The sequence below is a fragment of the Tyto alba genome, unplaced genomic scaffold (genome assembly GCF_018691265.1).
Source record: "Tyto alba isolate M040663 unplaced genomic scaffold, T.alba_DEE_v4.0 Super-Scaffold_1000006, whole genome shotgun sequence".
Classification (NCBI taxonomy): domain Eukaryota; kingdom Metazoa; phylum Chordata; class Aves; order Strigiformes; family Tytonidae; genus Tyto; species Tyto alba.
Genome location: NW_024881272.1, coordinates 3,198,419 through 3,217,142, shown reverse-complemented (window position 1 = coordinate 3,217,142; position 18,724 = coordinate 3,198,419). Strand labels below are relative to the sequence as shown.

Below are 18,724 nucleotides of genomic sequence, written 5' to 3'. Positions count from 1 at the left end.
TCAGGCTCCCACCTCCATTGTCGGATGGGTCCATGATTTTCATCATCCCTTGTGCCATGCACAGGATCCCGAGATAAGGAGAATGGACTCCCTGTGTTAGCACCATCCAACGCAAACAATCCATACCATGCCCAGCCTCATCACCGAGTGCCCTAGATCCCCTTACAGTGTATTCGCATATACACATTGGGGCAGGGATAATGTGATTCCTCTGATGAAATTGCATCAAAGAATAATCTTCTTTGACCACCACCTGAGATTTTTCAATGCTTGATTTTTGCCCCTTCTTTATAAAGTTACCCAAAATAACATTTTGGGGTGGTTTTGCTTCCAGGTAACTAGAGAAAAAAGGAAGAGGCTCTCTTCCTGCCAGATGATAATACGAAAAATAAACTCTCATGTATGCATAAAGTAAGGAAAGTTGACTAAAATCTCATAGGTCAGTACTTCTCCCTTGTTCACCCTGATGCATCAAGACAGCCCATGTAAAATGTTATTATCTGAGTCTGGTCCTTGTAACTGAGGGAAGTAAAAAGTGCTGGGCTGGCATATTGAAATTTTACATCTCATCTTTCATGCCACTTCTAACTGATGCATTTCGTTTCCTTCTTTTCAAATACAATTATTTTAAAGGGTGGTTTATGGTATAAAAAGAAAATAAATACTTCATTTTTCCCCTAAATGGTTTTAATGATGAATTACACGGCTCCAGAAAGCAGTTTGAAAGGCACTGTGGACTCCTTTGAATAAAAGTGTAATCTTGATATAGATGAGGAATATTACTTTATAAATATCTGAATAGCTGTAAACTACCAATATTGAGTAAAACATGATTTCCGTCTGAAGAGACCTTACCAGTGCGGGGGAACGTGCCACCTTCAAACATCGGTGGCTCCAAGATACAGTTACAAGTTGGGTGCTTCAGCCTTTTCCAAATTAAACAAAAAACAGCATTGAAACTAAGAACACTATTTTACTTACAGTAAGTTTTACTGTTTTATGGATGTTTCCCCCCATTTGCTTGTATATTTGTTTAATTATTGTAACTTCAGAGCAAAAACAATTGAAGAGCAAAATACGACTAAGTTAATGAAAAATTAACCATTAAATTAGGTAGTAGAATTGCTGCTACCATCTTTAATTGATTTCTTCCTGGCCAATTTAATCAGTTAAAAAATGTGTAAAATAGTGTATAGTCTCTTCATAAGATAATGTTAGCACTTATGGAAGCATCTCTTAAAAATCAGCCCTTCTCTAGTAAGCTGTGAGTGTTAAGAGAGTTGAGAAGAAGGACTATTAGCAGCTTACCTGAGTCCATCTGTGGCAGTCTTATGAAGAGGCAAAATACTTCAAATGAAGTTCACAGGTCTCTAGAAATAGGTTTGTAAGAGGGGAAGCATCAAGGGAAATGTTGACAGATATTTAATTATAATGGCAGTAGTGGCTGTTGCTGTGTTAATAGCATCTGGCAGCAGAGTCACCACCATCTGTTAATGCCCTGAAATTCTGATATGGTACTTCCTTTATGGAGGAATTCACAGTAATTAACAAATCTATCAAATGAAATCACCTTGATTGGATGACAGCTTTACCTTGATAACGATTAATTTCAAAATAATGGGGAATAAAATGTCCACTCTTCGCCTTTTTGCTATAGACTAGCTAATGCTGCTAGCTAATCAAATACAGCATCCTGGAGGGTTTGCTTTTAATCTTGGGGTATAAGACATCATTTAGTGCATCTCCTTTAAATAGTCCTTATAAACTGAGCTAGATTAAAACCAAACTTTTGCATCTTAATTTCTATTTGCAACAGATTAGGACTCTAAAATGAGTTGTAGTTCTGCTGATGTACAGTAACTTATTTAGTGTTAGATAAGAGAGAAAATGAGGCTAGGCTGACAGAAGTGACCCTTCAACCAAAGTCAAGTCAGCCTGGAAAAGCAATCTGACTAGGTTAAAGCACTTCAGGTTTCTTTGTAAACTCAACACTAGAATCCAAACTGTTTATTTCTGATGAATCAGTTTGCCTTCAAAGTGATGGGAAAAACATATTATATTTGTTGGTATTTGGAAGGATTATGAATATCTATTTTTATCAAAGCCAATATTTTGGTCAGTGTAATGAAGTAACACTGCTGTAAGTAATAGCTATAAGCAAAGCAACGAGCCAGTTCGAGGCCTGGTTGGGTTTTATTTTTCTCTTAACTCCTATTTTTCTGTTTGTTCCTGCTGAGCAACAGATGGAGAAGGTGGCATACTCTGATTAAATAGAAGAATTGTAAGTAATAGGTAATTGAGGTGTGGTAATTATAAGAAACAATAGGAGGGAAGAGTAAATTTTGGAATCTTGAAGTCAAGAAAACTGGAATTTTATTTCCATCTTCCTGTGTGAGTCAGTTAATATTCTGAATATTGCTCTGGGACCCACAGAGAGAAGTCAACGTATATTTTCATTCTGTCTTTCTGTTTGTTCCTAAGTGACAGAAGTTTCTTTAGGCTGGGATTTGTGCTGATTCCAACTACTGATAGAGCTGCGCTGACGCCAAACCACAAGTGGAGGTGTGGAAAGCTAGGTTTATATTGCCTTGATTTATCACAGCTCCCGACACAGGAACTGTAAATCAGAACTTCCCTTCCCTTTTACTTGAGGCATTGGATTCACAGCATTTTTTTGGTGGGAAAAGGTCTGTGCCTTCAGGTTGATGGTATGCAGAGACAGAAGATAGCCCAAAATTCACCTTGTGTTCTGGTAGGTGGGCAGGAGGTGCTGTGGCTGCAGAATGTACCTACTGCTGGACCATCCAGATGTGCCATCCCAGATGTGCAGTGCAGACCAGTTTCTGCCTCTGTGTTGTGGCAAATTTAACTGGTGGAGCAGATTTGACGATAAAGGCCCACCTGGTGCGTGAGGTTGGCGTTTAGCCAATTTCTGGCTTTGGTGTCTTCTCCATGAGACCTATCCCGCTCTTTGTATTTTGCCTGAGAGTTGTAGGAGTCATACATCAACTCATGTGAGTTGCATGACTCTGCACATGCACGTTCACCACACATGCAACATGCATGTACATGGTCATCTGTGGTTAATACCGTTAGAACTAGAAGGTGCTTTGAAAGTGCGCTGGGTTTCTGTGGGGTGGTTTTTGGTCGCAGGGGAGAGTGCTACAGCAGTGGCCCCTGTGAGAAGCTTCTCGAAAGGTCCCCTGGCTCCAAGTTGGACCCACCTCTGGCCAGGGCTTAGCCAATCAGCTGTGCCTCTGTAATGTATTTAAGAAGGGGAACCTGAGAGGGGGGTTGGGAATTATGAGGAGGGGTTGGGAGAAGGACAAACACTGAGGTCAGCGGAAGGAAGGAGAAGGGTGTGAGGGATGTGTAGAGACCCCTGTATCCCGTGGTGAGATGGCAGGGCTGCCCACCCTGCCACACGTGGAGGTCCGTGGTGGAGTAGAGGCTGACCTGAAGCTTAGGGAGAAAGCCACTCCGGGACAGGCAGCTGCGCTTAAAGGAGGGCAGGACTCTGAGGGAAGAAGCAGGCCCCGCTGTTGTGGTTCGGCTCTGGGAGGGCTGCAACATGTGGGGGTGACCCATGCTGGAGCAGCTCGGGAACGGCTGCGGCCCGTGGGGAGGAGTCACACCAGAGAATGTTTGTAGAGGACTGTCTGCAGTGAGAGGGGAGCCCCGGGGAGCAGGGGAGGGATGTGCGGCGTTCACCCCACCTCCCGAGCAGGAAGGAGCGGCGAGCTGATGGTAACCCCCATCCCTGCACCCTGCGCTGCTGGGGGAGGAGGGAGAGAGATCTGGAGCAGAGCTGAGCCTGGGGAGAAGGGAGGGGTGGGGGAGGTGGTTTTGGATGTGGTCATTCTTCTCACTGTCCCACCTTGTCTGTGAAGTGTTGTCTTTGTTAGCCTTTGAATTCAAGTGATGTTTTCTTTTTCTTCCCCTAACAAGTCTGTCTTTTGCCTGTGACCATAATGGGTGAGCTACTCCTCCCTGTCCTTAGATGGTCATGTTCTCCTTCCCATCCCTGATGGGCAAGGAGTGAGGGAATGGCAGCGCCATGCTCAGTTGCCCTCCAGGCTCAAAGCGCGGCAGAAAGCAAGTGGTTTCATCTTCTGTTCTGCTGCTTTGAGTTGACATCATGGGATCACGGGCCGGCAGTGGCTGGTGAGACGTAACAAACCTGTGGAAATGTTTGTTAAGGCTTGGAAGAAAGGCTTGTTTCTCTCTCACTGTTATTTTCATGCAAGACACCGTTTTCTGTTTAGGAGGATTAGAAGATATGCATTAAACAGTGTTAAATATGCTGAGGCAGTTGATGTTTACAGCCCTTGTAGAATTATTCATTAAAATATTAACTGCTAGACAGCCTCTTTTTTTTTTTTTTTTTTTTTTATTCAGTGATTTAGTAGCCCTCTTTAAAATCATGTTGTGTGATTCAGACATTGGAAGACTAAATAAGACAAAACAAAACCACCAAAGTTACCCACAAAACCGCTAATTCTTGGGTTTACATTTCTTAAATTGTCATGGGCATGACGTGCCTAAGAAATTCAGACAGATTTGTGGAATGGGTGAGCTGTAAGATTTGACTCAGCTCTCTCCCATCTGCACCAGCAGCTCTCTCTAACATGCAGTGCTGGGAGGATCTGGAAGGGGCCATATCCTTCTCCAGGTTTTTGCAGAAAATAGATACATGTTTGCACTAAGTTTTGGTTTACAGAAGCTTTTGGCACAAGGACAAGATGTTACCTTGAAATGCTGGCTCTCAACTAAACTCTTTTCCCTCCCTACCCCTTTTTTAAGATGTTTTTAGTGGCTCTGGTTCTTCACGAAGGACACAGTTGTGTTATTCTCTATAAACATATTCTGGTTTGCTTCCTTGGGCCCCTTGTGTCCAATTTTCTGGCTGAGCAGGTCAAGTCTGCTGTTGCTGCTCCTCTCCTCGCTGTCACATTTAATCTATGCTTCCTCCCATGTACCATCTTCCACGTGATGCTCATGTTTCTCACGTCTGTTCTGAGCAGAGCTACAGGTCTGGGGTGACTCTGGGGCTTCGTCTTTTCATTGCTTTGCCTTGCTCTGGTAAAGGTGCCAGTTGGTGGTATTATCGATACGACTCTACGAGGAGCCAAGACGCAGCTGCACACCTCATTTTCCATGGACTGCTGGAGAGTTATTAGCCAGCATGGTGTTTGATCGCTACACGTCCTAGATGGATTTCACCCGGGGACCTGGAGGCAATCCCCCAGAGCCACTGAGCCTGTGACATTTAAAAATTGCCCGCCTGGGGTCATTGCATCAATTGTGTTGCCTTTAATTTCAGTTTTGATGAGCTTTTCTCATTCGGTTGTACAGGTAGAAAAGTCTGAACCCAGCAGAGTGTGACACCATGACGACAAATACCTGTTGCGCTTTGTGTGCTTAATAAATACTGATGGTATCTCTGTTGTGTGTTTTTTGTGTGTTTCAGGAAAAAAGTGCCAGTTCAAATGTAAGACTTAAATCTAATAAAGAGATCCCAGGATTAGTACATCAACCCAGAGCAAAGTAAGTTCAATTTTATTTTTTTTAAATCGTAATACCAATAGACACAGGATTAAGCACTGTCTGTGAGATTCTCAGTTATTGCCCAGCGAAAACCAATTGGTGGTTCCAGCAGCCCTAAACCCATGCTTAATTCAATAAAATAGGTAAGGTCACCAGTGTCCCAATACCAACGACACAGCTGGGTAGTGCTTGTGCTGGCATCCCTGCAGCATCCTCTCCTTTGCAGGGCTAAAATGCAGGACTTAAAAATGTGTGAGTTGCATCTTGCCATGCCTTATAGGAGTGCCATACTGTGTTATTTCTCAGCTTTCCATACAACTTACACATAAACAAAATATATGCCCTAGTGTTCCTAAATACTTTCAGTTAAGTTCCCAGGGAAGTATTTGCTAGCTTTTGGCTTAGGTTAGCAGCTGTACTGCCTGGTATTAGGAGTGGTAAACTTCTTGCACTTAAAATGGTCAAGTTTTTTCTTAAAAAGAGGGTTGTTTTGTAGCTGAGAGTTTCTCCATCCTTTGCTTGAAGTTCTGTGCTGTACCCTGGCTGAGATCAGTCAGCGTTACATATGCCATGAAATACTTAGCTCCTGTGACAGAGCTGGTTATTGGTATTAGTAACTCATTTCTTATCTAAATAATTGTTACATTTTAATCTCTAATTGGATTGAAAATAACAGATGACATAGAGCCATATATCGAGTTCATAACGAAGAAGCGATAAAGCTTTGCTGTTGGATTTTGAACAATAGCGGAAATGCTGTTCTCTATGCCGTGCCTTCGGGGCACTTATTAACTTAAACTTGCTGCATACCAAGTACATTGTACACGGTTTCAAGTCTGGAAACTTCAGTAATTTCCTTATGAACTGACAGTGTAACTCAGGCTCGTTTCAAAAGGAAAAATTGAATGCTTCAGATGTAATTGCAAAGAAATTCACAGTGGGGAGGTGGAGGTAAAAATCACCCTTCAGCAAAGCCATACTTCATTATTGTGGCTTGGTCCTTCCCGACAAGATCAGAGATGTATTTAAGATGCTCTAACAGGAGGCTAATCAACCTGGGATAAAAAAGGGCTGTTTCTTTTGACGGGTCATCTCTTCTGATGCATCCAAGGCAGAGGAACTGTGTGGGATCAGGGGGTCCATTCCTTCATCAAACTCTGATTTTTAAAAGTCCCTGCAGAAATCAGAACTGGCCTTCATTGACCAAAAAGCCTAAAGACATTCCTTTGACAGAGGTAAATGTTTTTAACACAGTCCTGCTAAACTAAGGAAACTTCTCAGTGACAGAACGTAACATTCGGTTGTTGGGTAAAACCTCCACTGTTTGCCCAAGTCTCTGCTGTTTACCCGATCTACTGTTGGATTTCTGTTTATAAAGTGGCTACATGTGTTTGAGTTGCTAATCACCAAGTCAGCAAATATCTGTTATCATGTACCAGTTTTTTTTTTAAGGTTTATCATCTGAAAACCATGACAATTTTGACTGCAAAGAGGGGCAGCATTGGGTGGAAAAGGCCTACTCAGATAAAAGAGCAGAAATTAATAGATAAATCATTAGATGCATCTTGTAGAACTGTTCTTATAGAACAGATGCTATTTCAAAACAAAACATGAACTACGTACCGAATAACAAGTTCATCTACAGTGGAGGGATTTTTAATATGTTGGCTGTAAAAATAAGATTGTGAGGGCTCTTCTTGTTTGTTGGAGGATTTAGATTTTTACATCTAGAGCCCTGGACTCTAGAAACAGTGTATGTAGACAGTCAGCAGCAGATTTATGGGGGTCTTTGACAGAGGCCAAGGGGATGGTCCTCCTTCTTTAAACTGAGTCCTTGTACCTGCCACACCTTCATGGGTCTTCATCCCTGCACCCTGCCCTGACCTCTCAGACACTTGCTCTCCTTGCTTATCCTCAAAACTCACTCCACTGATGTCTTCAACTGGCTGTGTGGTCAAGTATGCCCCATCAAGTACACTGAGACATGTTCATAACTCATGGAGTGACAGCAGCCTGAAGCATAAAATGAAGGAAATAGTATTTCATACCATTTTTGCCTGCTAAATCACAGACTCACAGAATGGTTTGGGTTGAAAGGGACATTTAAATCATGCGTGCTACACCTGGGATGGTAACCAGGACCCATGTGCATCCAGAGGACACTATTCCCTTTTCCAGACAGGTTGCAGAAACTTAATAGCTTGCTACCTTTTCTTGGGCCAGTGAGAGCCCCCTGTGAGCCAAGACAGAAGGTTGTTCAAGACTGCCAACCTCACCACCGCAAAATGAGATGCCTACAACGTGAGATTAAGGCCTCACACTGGAAGATCTGTGTGCCCTACAGCTGGGCTTTGCCCTCAACGCTGGGAATGTCTACAAGCCCAGGCTGGTCCTTCCCCCCCAGATGGGTGGTCCTTACTGGTCCCTGAGTGGACCCAGCAGACTGTTCACTTCACTTAATTCTGCAGCACCGGGAGACTGAGGGGTTAGTGATGCTATTTTGCATTAGTGAAGAGGGCTGGAAACTACTTTTGGTTGTTGTCTGCAAAACGCTGGTGGTGTCACAAGACAACAGGCCCTTCCCCAGGGAGGACCTGCAAGCTAAAATCTAGGAAGGTCAGATGCTAAGGAAAGGATGAGGAGACAAAGATGAGGATGTGTGACAGACAGTATTTGGGGTGTGTCTGACTTATTTGTGTTAGGGAGTGGTGAGAGCATCCTTCCTGAAATAACAATATTCCTCTGGGAAGGTGAAGCTGGAGCATCCTCTGGACCCACAGCAGGGAGGAGCGGCCTGGGCCTGTGGCCAGTTGGAGAAAAGCACCACGGACTCACTGTGCGACAAAAAAAGATACGAAAAAGGAAGGGTAGGAGACTGGTGCCAGTGTCAACAGTGATGCCAAATGGTTAGAAGGACACGCAGCTCTTGGAGATTTTCTCCAACACTGAAAGCTGGTTCAGCTTGCTGAATTCCCACCCCAGTCCCCTCTTCCTCGGCATGATCCTTTCAGCTGTAATGAGTCGATATTTTTCCCAAGTGTCCAACAACACGCTGCACTTCCCTACAAAGCTCAGCATTCATACTTCACTTGCTATGGGGATGAACATATACAATGATTTGCTTATGCTGGACATAAATGAAGGCTCAGTTCAGAAGAGGAGGTCTCAGAAGTGGCATTAAAACCTAAAGCTGGTCATTCAGGAGAGAGAACAATTCACCTTTCAGTGGCTGTGGGAGTTTCTGTCCCCAGCTGTCTGCCTGTCCCTCAGGTTCCCACCTCCACCTGAGATGGGGAAAAGATGTATGTCTGGGGCAGCTGACCCTGTCACCTGCATGTGTTGGAGACAGGCTTTAGGGCACTACAGCCCCTTCTGGGTAGGTAACCACTAGAAAGATATTCTTGCTTTGCAACATCATAGATCCAGTTTCTAATAAAATGAGATGATACTGTAGTGACTCACCCCAACCATACTTTATGAGGAAACTAAATGAAGGTGGGGAAAAAACGGAGTATTGTGTTGCCATATACACGAAAAGTCCCACAAGAGGCCCTGGAACCCTTGCAGACCATGATATATCAGAATTTTGGCTGGGCAGTAAAATTGCCGTGCAATTCAGAGATGCAAAACACACCCAAATGCTGACACAGTGTATATTTTGAGGAGCTGTGTAAAACTGTAAAATCCATGGCAGACTTGGAGAACTGACAGAGTTAATGAACAACTAGAAGAGTCAGAAAACCACCAAATCTCAGCAGAGATCTTGGGTGTCCCTGCAGAAAAAAAAAAAAAAAAAAAAGCTTTCCCCAAATAGAAAAGTGGATTTAATTTCCATTGTAAGTAGCACATCAAAAGGCATGAGAATGCATTTTTAGATGTTTCATTGCAGGCCAATGAAACACATTTTTCCAAAACATGGGATCTTTATCCCTGGTATCAATGCAGTCTGGGGGATGAATGAATTGAGAGAACTCTGTGGAGAAGGACTTAGGAGTACTGGTGGATGAAATATTGGCCGTGAGATGGAGACTTTTTACCAGAGCCTGCAGTGACAAGATGAGGGGCAACAGCTTTAAACTGAAAGAGGGTAGATTTAGATTGGAGATAAGAAAAAATGTTTTATGATGAGGGTGGTGAGTCACTGGAGGAGGTCACCCAGAGAAGCTGTGGCTGCCTGCTCTCTTGAAGGGTTCAAGAGCAGGTTGGATGGGGCTTGAAGCAATCTGATCTAATGACGGATGTTCCTTCCCATGGCACAGGCACGCAGAACAAAATTCAATATTTTTTTCTTTGGGAAAACCAAAAATAGGAAAAAAAAGATGAAAAAGATGTCATTGTAGACAAAAGTGTAAAGCGATTTGTTTTTCACAGTGGTGAAAGCTTATATGTGGGTCCCTCAAGAACCCTCATCTGCAGTGTCAGTGTTTTAAAATTGAAGAACTCCTATTGGTACTAATACTCTTCCTTTGCCTTTCAGCATGCACATCTCTGAAAGCCAACAAGAATTCTTCAGAATGCTTGATGAAAAAATTGAAAAGGTAAGACACAATAAACTTCTGCGTACTACACTGAATAAAATACTGATGGTGGAGATGAGGGTGAACAGTTCTTTGCACATCTCCTTGTCTCCATAGCAGCTTCCGTGTCTTTCACAAGTCTTTTAAATGAGAATCCCAGCTTCTTTGTGAGATAGTAGCAAGTAATTGTACCACAACATAGATGAGGCTTGAGGAATTAAATGAGCTATTTGGATCAAGTCTAGGTCTTATTCTTTGCTTGTACCTTGAGCTGATGTTTGCTCACTAGTATACTCTTTACGCTTTAGAGTAGTATATCTTATTTAATACTTGATATTAAATATTTGTTTCCCCAATTGCAATTAAGTAATTTCTACTCCCAAGTTTAGACTGGACATTGGGAATTATTTCTTTACTGAGAGGGTGGTCAAATCCTAGAAGAGGCTCCCCCGAGAGGTGGTCGGTGCCCCAAGCCTGTCAGTGTTTAAGAGGCATTTGGACAATGCCTCTAACAACGTGCTTTAACTTTGTCAGCCCTGAAGTGGCCAGGCAGTTGGACTAGATGACTGTTGTAGCTCCCTTCCAACTGAAATGTTCTGGACTAGTCTAGTCTATTCTATTAAGTTGTAGTGTTGGGTTGCAGAGTAGGAGGGAAATTTTTACTTGGATCACTCTGAATTTCTGCCATTTTTGCCAACATTCCTGGTCTTAGGAGGTGGAGTGCTACAGCGAGTGAATCTCATATTTGTCCCAAGCAACAGATTTGTTACTCTGGAAAAAAATATAAATGATGAAAGCAAAAAATTAGATAAAGGGGAAGAGTAGAAATGAGGAGGAGGAGTTTATAGATTCCTGAGAAGAGTATTTCTATACCAGTATTTCACAGGAGTAAGATTTTACTTTACCTATATGCAATTAAAAGTAGAATTTCTACATATCCATAATATAGCTACATCTCCTTTGAATAAATGCATTCACCCTATAAATATTTAGATGCTTTTCCTGGACATCATCACCTTCCGTAATGTCAAACACAGACTCTCCAGTGAAATGCATTTTCCAAAGATCTTCCTTATCTACATAGCAGGCCATCTGATGGCTGTATCTAATTATGAATTGAGGTTGGTTTTTGTTCTCGAGATACGTTTCAGAACAGTAATACCATTCGTTCACCAGCTTCCACATTGAGATGCAGTTGACTGTGTCTCCTCAGTGTTTGCACCATGCTCTCAGATGATTGCAGATGTTCTCCAGGGCTCTTGTACTAATTTATCTTTGAGATTAGGAGATTGCCTTTTTGGAGGAATACACAGTTTTATTTGTCAAAGAAAGACGGCTCCCGTGCATTTCAAGCTGCTGACAGTTGATGGGATTGGCAGGAGCTAATGCTCAGCTGAACATGGGATTTGCTTTCTCTGGGGACCTCCTGTGCCTGAGGAAAGTCCTCCTAAGAGAAGTTTTGGGGTTTTTAATTAATCTTTGCTCACACTGCATTGTTTTTCTGGGTATCTGCCACAAATACCAAATAGATTGGAAAATATGAGGGGTTTTGTTTGATCTCTAAATAGCATTTTGAGTCCCTTCCCCAGGGAAATGGAGGACAGCAGTCGAACAATTAGAAGAATTATATCACTGAGCAGCTCACCAGTTAGGGCTGAAATAATCTGCTGAAATGGGGGGCATTGCCTGTGGTTGATGAGGTCCCAAAACATGTTGTAATGTTCATATGGTAACTGTGGCCATGAGTAGTGTTGGATTTGTAATGGAGACATGCTGTCTGTCACTGACTCCATGGGATATGTCTACAGAAACTCTACAGTCAGAAACAAAACATCCCTCAACTTGTGTTGAAATCCCAAGGGATGTTAGGTCACTTAATACAGATGAGTAACAACAACTCTAACGTGTGTGCTACAAGTTAGAGAGAAAAATTAAATGGGTGTTTTGGACTTAGCAAAACGATTAAATGGACAGGAAGGTCAACTAAAATAAAATTTCTGCAATCCAAGTGTGAAATGGAAAGAACACAGGCTGATGTTTTAGCAACTGAAAATATGAAGTATTATGAATCCTGGAGATCAAATAAAGCGTTAATGAAAAGGTCTGGAGAATTTTTCTGGAAGTCTAACCCATCTCAATACCCATCACGCGCCTGCATTCCTGGCTGCCCATACAAAGCTGAACTGCCTTCTGCAAATGCCACCTGAAGGTAATAAACCAGAATGTCAACCCCAACACATGGAGCTCCTGGCTACCAAAATTCAGTGTCAAAACACTGTGAGGAATTCAGAAGGAGACATCTGTTCCTGTCTCCGCGTGAGTGTCTGTCCCTGCTCAGAGAGCTGGAGCTGAACGCGCACGCACGGAACTGTGTGTGATTATGGTAATTCATTTCATAGGGTTTGTTGGAAGGAAGAAATACTGAAACGAAGGCTTGGCACTGAATGCTGAGGTAGGACTGACTGAGAATGTAAAAGTCAGCCTTGAATGTAGGGTTAGATGTTGGTTCTGCTAGAGTCAACCCAGTCATTTCAGAGGCACCAGAATTTGAGCTAAAAAAAACAAAACAAAACAAAACAAAAACCAGATGAGAAGCCAGAGATACAGTTATGTGGGAGGTTGGGAGTAGCTGGGTAGAGTTAAGCAGTTGACAGCACAGGTAACAGTAGTTATATATCATATGTATATGTTGTATGTATACGACAGACTGTGGAGCACTTCTTGTGATGGAGTTTCCGTGGCGTAGCAACGTGCATCCAGACAGACAGGAACCAGGTGATTAAAAGGTTGGCCAGATCTCAGCGCAGCTGTAGGGTGGTTTTCAGATGATGAGGTGCTGGTATAGTGGCAGAGGGTGAGCACAGCTTCGGCGCAGCACCAAGGCTGGATGTGCACCGCACCGGGAGAGGAGAGGAAAAGGACAGATCAAGTCACCCGTGAGCAGCACAGGGCCCGAGGCTGGTGGGGAAAGGTGGCTGAGAAATGTTCCCGGCATCCCCCAGCAGCTGCAGCGAGTCCTCTTGGGCTTTCACACTCGCTGAAGTCACCGTGAGTAGAGTCATGGGCTTTGCTTTTGGGGACAAAAAGGCACAGACATACAAAGAGTTCAGGAAGAAAACAGAGCGGACAGGCAGCTTGCCTGAAATCACATAAATACATTCCAGTACAGGATCAGCAACAGGTAATAGCAGCAATTAAGCTTGAGGAGAGAGCCCCCCCTGAGTAAATTAGAAAGACGTGAGTCAGAGGCACAAGTGATTTGCTTGACCTGAGAAATGAAGGGAGAAATATGACTTCAGAAACCCAAGAAGGAAGCAGAGTGTGACCGACACATCCTTTCTAAAGCAAATGCAGCAGCTGCTGGATAAATCCGAGACCTGCAGCGTGATGCCCAGAAGAGGAGAAACGGGCCCCACTAGCTGCAGCCGGGACGGGGAAAGTCGCGGCACCCATCACGGTGTGAAAAACCTGGTTTTGAAATACCGTCTCTGATTCAGAAGACAGGGACGCTGTTAGCAGGACGCATTTCTGTCTGCATGACACCCGGTGTTTTCTGTGGCTGCAGTGTGAAGCTGTAGCAAAATTAGGCCATTTGTACTGTTATTCAGGCAAATAAATTAGTTACCTATGTCCTCTCTAGTCTGATAGTGCAAGGACTAATTTTAATTAGATATTGTATATGGATTTGCAAGCAGTTGCTGTGAAACACAGCAGAAGAATTACCATGTCTCTCCTAAAATTTCTCCAGTTGTTTGAGTTTTGTTCCCCTACTTCTCAACTTTATATGGACCTTGATTGTGCAGGACTATGCTCAAACTCCACCTTACGCCTTAGGAAGAAATCCCATTAATTGAACGGGATAGCTTAGAGCAGAGAGTTAATTCTGGGCACAGTCTTTGCAGCCTCAAGTCCACAGGCTTTAGGGGGACGTGTCCCACCAAGGCTTCCATAAAAATAAGAAATAAAAGCAAAATTAAAAGCGGTGATGTATAAAATGTTGAATGTGGAAAATTTACCCCATTTAGCACTTGCTAGCGAAAACATCTTGATGAGGGCTATCACAGAAAATGGCCTGAAAAATGACTGTGTTCTCTGAATCCTACTTACGGAGCAGTAAAACGATCATCAGAAATTATCTCCTTTAAGTAAATATTATTACTGGAGGCCCTTGCACAGTGTGTAGGCAGCTGTCTCACTGTAGGAAAAATTACCAAGGGCTGAGGTGTAAGTGAACAGTTGACAAGGAATTTCTAGGATTATGTCTGGGGATTGTACCCCCAGAAGAGAAACATCTCTGGCTTTGTGATTTAAAACAAACAAACAAACAAACAAACCAATAAAAAAAAAAAAAAAAAACCAACAAAACAATCCAGGTAAGCTGTACCAGAGGAAATCACCACCAGTCCCATCATCATAAACTGTTTCCTACGTGGCTACAGCGGTTTATAAAAAAATAATCACAATGCAAACATGCTCATGGAAAAAAAAAAAAAAAGAGATTAAAAAATGGCACAGCATGTGACGATGTCCTGCTACGAACTTTCATGGGGCCGGTGGGTACCCTGACCCCCGAGCACCGTGTTTCTGCTGCCGCGGGGGATGTCGCTTTGGGCCGGGAGGTAACTCGAACGCCGCTGCCGGCGCCGGGGTGGGTTTGGGGTTTGCAGGGATTTCTCCAGCGATCCGCACACCTGACTGCCGGGAGCCGGGCTGGAGGCCGCAGGTTTGTTGTTGGAGGCATTGGGAGACATGCCCAGCGGCAACTCGCTCCATCTCCTCGTTAGGAAAACTGGGCATGAAACACGGGGGGAAGGCACAATGCAGCTCCTTGTATCGTATTTAAAGGGTGCCGTTAGAAAAAAGGGGGGGTTGCTAACTGAAATGTATGCAAGGGCAGAATTATTGGGCTAAAACTCATTAGCAAAGTGGATTGCTCTTAACGACTCCCTTGGTTTTGCTCTGACCAAATAAGAAACGGACAAGAATCAGCACAGCATACAATTATTTCGTGCCGCCTCCCAGCATTTTCTTCCCATCCTTTCTGCGAGCGCTGTAAACAAAACCAGACTGATGAAAAGGGTTCCCACCGCAGGGCCAGGCTGACGTTTCCCAGCGCCGGCCCTCGCCTCTGAAAGGGGCCACTGTGTCCCGCGGGCTCTTTCAGCCGTCGCAGAAGAAAGGGCTGCTTGGTGCAGCTCATTTCCCTCTCCCGGGCCGGCCGGCCTCCTCTTCCTCCTCTCCTCGCCCGCGCCGCGGCGGGAGGATGCTGGTGCCAAGCTGCAGCGCCGCGGCGGAAGGAGCATCTCCCTGGCTGCCTCCTCTCCCGCGGCAAGTCCGCCAGCCGCACAAAAGCCCATTGAAGCGGGAAGGCTTCTGCATTCGGGCAGCATGGGGTTTTGTTTATCGGCCTGTCACCCGCAACAATGGGGAAAAGGGCTTTTCCTGTGATACGTTTTTTGTTTGTTTTTTTTTTTTTTTTTCCTTTTTTTGTCTCTAAAAGGATATCCTCAGCCGTGGTGCATGCCCTGGTAGGGGCAGCAGGGTGGTGGTGCTGGTTTCTAGGTGCAGAGAGCGGAGAGAGCAGGGGAATGAGCCCTGCTGGTTTGGGTACAAGTAGAAGGAATAGAGAGTAAGGCCTTTTTTTTTTTTTTTTTTTTAATTACCTTAAATTCACACAGTTGTGTTAAGGCATTTCTGTGGACATCTACAAAAGTTGAAAGTTGGATTTTGAAACTGCAGAGCAGGGAGACCGGATTTCTCAGGAGCTGCCTGGACTTGAATGCGTATGTTCCTGTTCTCATCTTCCTCAGCATAGTTCATTTACACTCTCAGTCTTTAAAACTTACTCAGTAGCCCGTGCTACTGAGGAATGGCCCATCCATTCCTGTTATCAGCCACGTGCTCTGTGACTGTGGACTCCTCTGGACGCGGGAGCCTGCTCCCCTGGGCAGCAGGGGACAGGGCTTGCCCAGCAATCCTGCACCCTCATTTTCCAGCCACGATGCTGCTCTATTTGGGGAGGGTTATCACCTTCTCTGCTTTCTTCTTTTCCTTCCCGACGTAACATCTGCTCCCCAAAAGTCCCCACCATCACTTTGGTCTGCGCTGAGATACTACTGGAGCTCCTCTGCCCACGTCGTGGAGCTCATCTTCCGACTGCCACTTCACATGTTCAGTATTTCAGTGTGGTTTCTTCAGAAGACCTTAGGAGCTCTGCAGGCTGTTAGCTCACCGTTTTGAGCGAGGTTTTGCCCAGCCCCACTGGGATAATTCCCTGTCTCAAGCACAGCAGGCCTCTCACTGCTGGCAGGTGCAGCCGCTCAAGGTATCATCTCCTCTAGCATCTATCAGACATCCTCTGAAACAACCAAGGGATTAAAAAATTGACATTTTAAACTATTTTACTGGACTGAGGCTATGGTGTTTATCAGGACCAAAGCAGCCTTCATCCTCTGCCAGCGGGGAGATGGAGACCTCTCCTGCCTCTCTGCCTGAGGAGCACCAAGGAGAAACCCTCGTGTGTAGGATTTACAGTGCAGCAGGGAAGGCAGCTTTATTCTTTCTCTGATCTTCCTGAGGAACGCTGACCTTGTTATTACTGATAAAAATTCAATTAGGCTATAAGCTTTAGAGAAAAGCTTTTGTCTTAAAAAAAAAAGGAGGGGGGGAGGAGTGGGATTTGTAACTTTTTTGGCTTCCTTGTAGCATGGTTTCTCCACCTCCTGCTCTTTTTAGGAGGATAAATATCCATTGCTGTGTATTTGCTGAAGGAGACCTCACTTATCATGAGCCCTCCTTCAAGAAGGTGCTAAAGCACGTGCTTAACTTTTTGCTTGTGAGCTGCTCCAGGGCTTACATGCTGTTTCCCTTGTGCTTAAAGACCAATATGTGTTTAACCCCGCTGAACAGGGCCAGGCCACTTCAGACCTTGCTGGGAAGAGCCCCACACGCTTTGTGATTGTGCTGGGATTAAATTGTTGGTGTGAGTGTGGTGTCTTCGCCACAACACGCGTGTCGGTGTGGGTCTTCTCAGCATAGCCGGGGCAGTGGGTGTAGGACAGCCAGGATGGGTGCAGGAGTATGTGCAAAACGGGGTGTTTGCTGTCACAGCCCATTCCCACCTCTGACAAAATAAGCTTAAACCTGCCAGAGCAGGGTGGCCCCGCAGGTCGTATCGCGTCCCAACACTCAGAGAGTGGACGTGGCCCTTCCTCCTCCCGAGGAAAGAAAAGCAACGTCCTCTTAACTCGCCATAAGACCCAAGCAAAAATCCCTAATTTTGCATGCAAGCTGCCAGCCCGCCGTGCCTTCTCTCGGGTGTTATGCTTGGTGTGTAACAGATGCGTCCCTTCCCCTGCATCGCAGCGGGCTCCTGCGCACAGCTCCGCGCCGGAGAGGGGCAGGGGACGTGAAGCCTTCAGCCAGCTGCCGAGCGGCTGCGGGAGCCTTTTTTGGTTCCCCCCCACCTTCTCCCTCGTCGCATCTTCCCCCCCTTCCCGCCAGCTGGCACGTCAGCGGGGGCTGCCCCTGCTGAAGCAAGCCCCGCTTTTGGGCATTTCCCTGCAAAAAAACCACGGCAGCCTCGGGCTGCAGCGTGGCTCCTCGTCTTGACGGCAGGCACGGGCGTCGGATTAGCTGGTGGGGTCGGGGTTACAGGTCCGTGCCGGGCTCGGCGGGTGGCAGAGCCGCCTGTCACGCTGCAAGGATGGTGTGGGAGGTGTTTTTGGTGCTTCGGGCAGTTTTCACCCTCTTCCCCGTTCCGGCTGTGCCGCCGCTGCCCACTCGCGCTGGCGGGAAGCGCGGGATGGCGGCAGCTCCCTCCCCGCCGGCCCCCCAGGGCCGCGGCCTCGACGGCCACCGCCGAGGCACCGGCGTGTCTCCATCCCCGCCGGCGTGGAGGTGGGAATAAAGTGTCTGGCAGCAGCAGTCCGGCTCTCGGCAGCCTTCAGGCGGGGGGCGCGAGGCGGCGTTTCCCCGCCGCGGCGAGGACTTCTTTCAGCACGTTGCTTTTGAAGCAATTTCTTGGCATCTTTTTGAGGAGCAGCGCACCTTGTTGCTGCAGAGCAAACCCAGAGGCAGAAGAACGACGGGAGAAGGGGGAGGGGAAAAAAAATGCAAGATGGCTTTCGTCCGTGTTTTGGGTTCATTTGGGCCTTTAATAGCTCTGATGGCTGCCGGTGAAGAGCGTGGCGGGGAACGATGGGCCACGGGGCTCCCTCTTGAGCAGGAGGCCGGGGAACCAGGTAAATGAATCTCTTGGAAATCTCAGTCATCATTCGCTGTCGGTGGCTGTCACATCTCTGAAGCACGTTGGACAAAGCCTTCATCACCACCAGCTTAGTCTCGGGGATTGTCCAAAGGCACTGTGGTCCCTGGCATGGAGAAAACCCACGGACTGGGGCTTTGCTGCAAAGTGTTTTGTTATTCCTTCTTCCCGAGTCAAATGTTTTACTTTTTTTTTTTTTTTTTTTTTTTAATTTCTGGCTCAGTGACTGATGAATTGAAATTAGGGCTGTTTAGAGTCTTGGGAGGTTTTTTAACACACTAAGCAAGCCCTTTTACTAATAGTCCAGGGCCACAGAAGGCTGTTAAAGCACCACACATTCTGGGATGTGGACCCTCCAGCAAAGCGAGCTCTGCAATCCCAGCATTGTCGGTGG

General features: G+C 45.5%; 1 protein-coding gene across 7 annotated transcripts in view; it reads left to right on the top strand.

Moving 5' to 3' along the window:
• The window catches only part of CUNH1orf21 (chromosome unknown C1orf21 homolog), a 132,752-nt gene that overhangs the window by 107,369 nt on the left and 6,659 nt on the right, over window positions 1-18,724 (top strand). For all 7 annotated transcript variants that reach the window (XR_006166997.1, XM_042807646.1, XM_042807654.1 and 4 more), the window contains 2 exons: window positions 5,471-5,547; window positions 10,025-10,085. Coding sequence is in view for 6 of the 7 variants with exons in the window: in XM_042807646.1 (XP_042663580.1) it covers window positions 5,471-5,547; window positions 10,025-10,085 (138 nt within the window). In the remaining variant the exon portion in view is untranslated. The remainder of the gene's footprint in view (window positions 1-5,470; window positions 5,548-10,024; window positions 10,086-18,724) is intronic.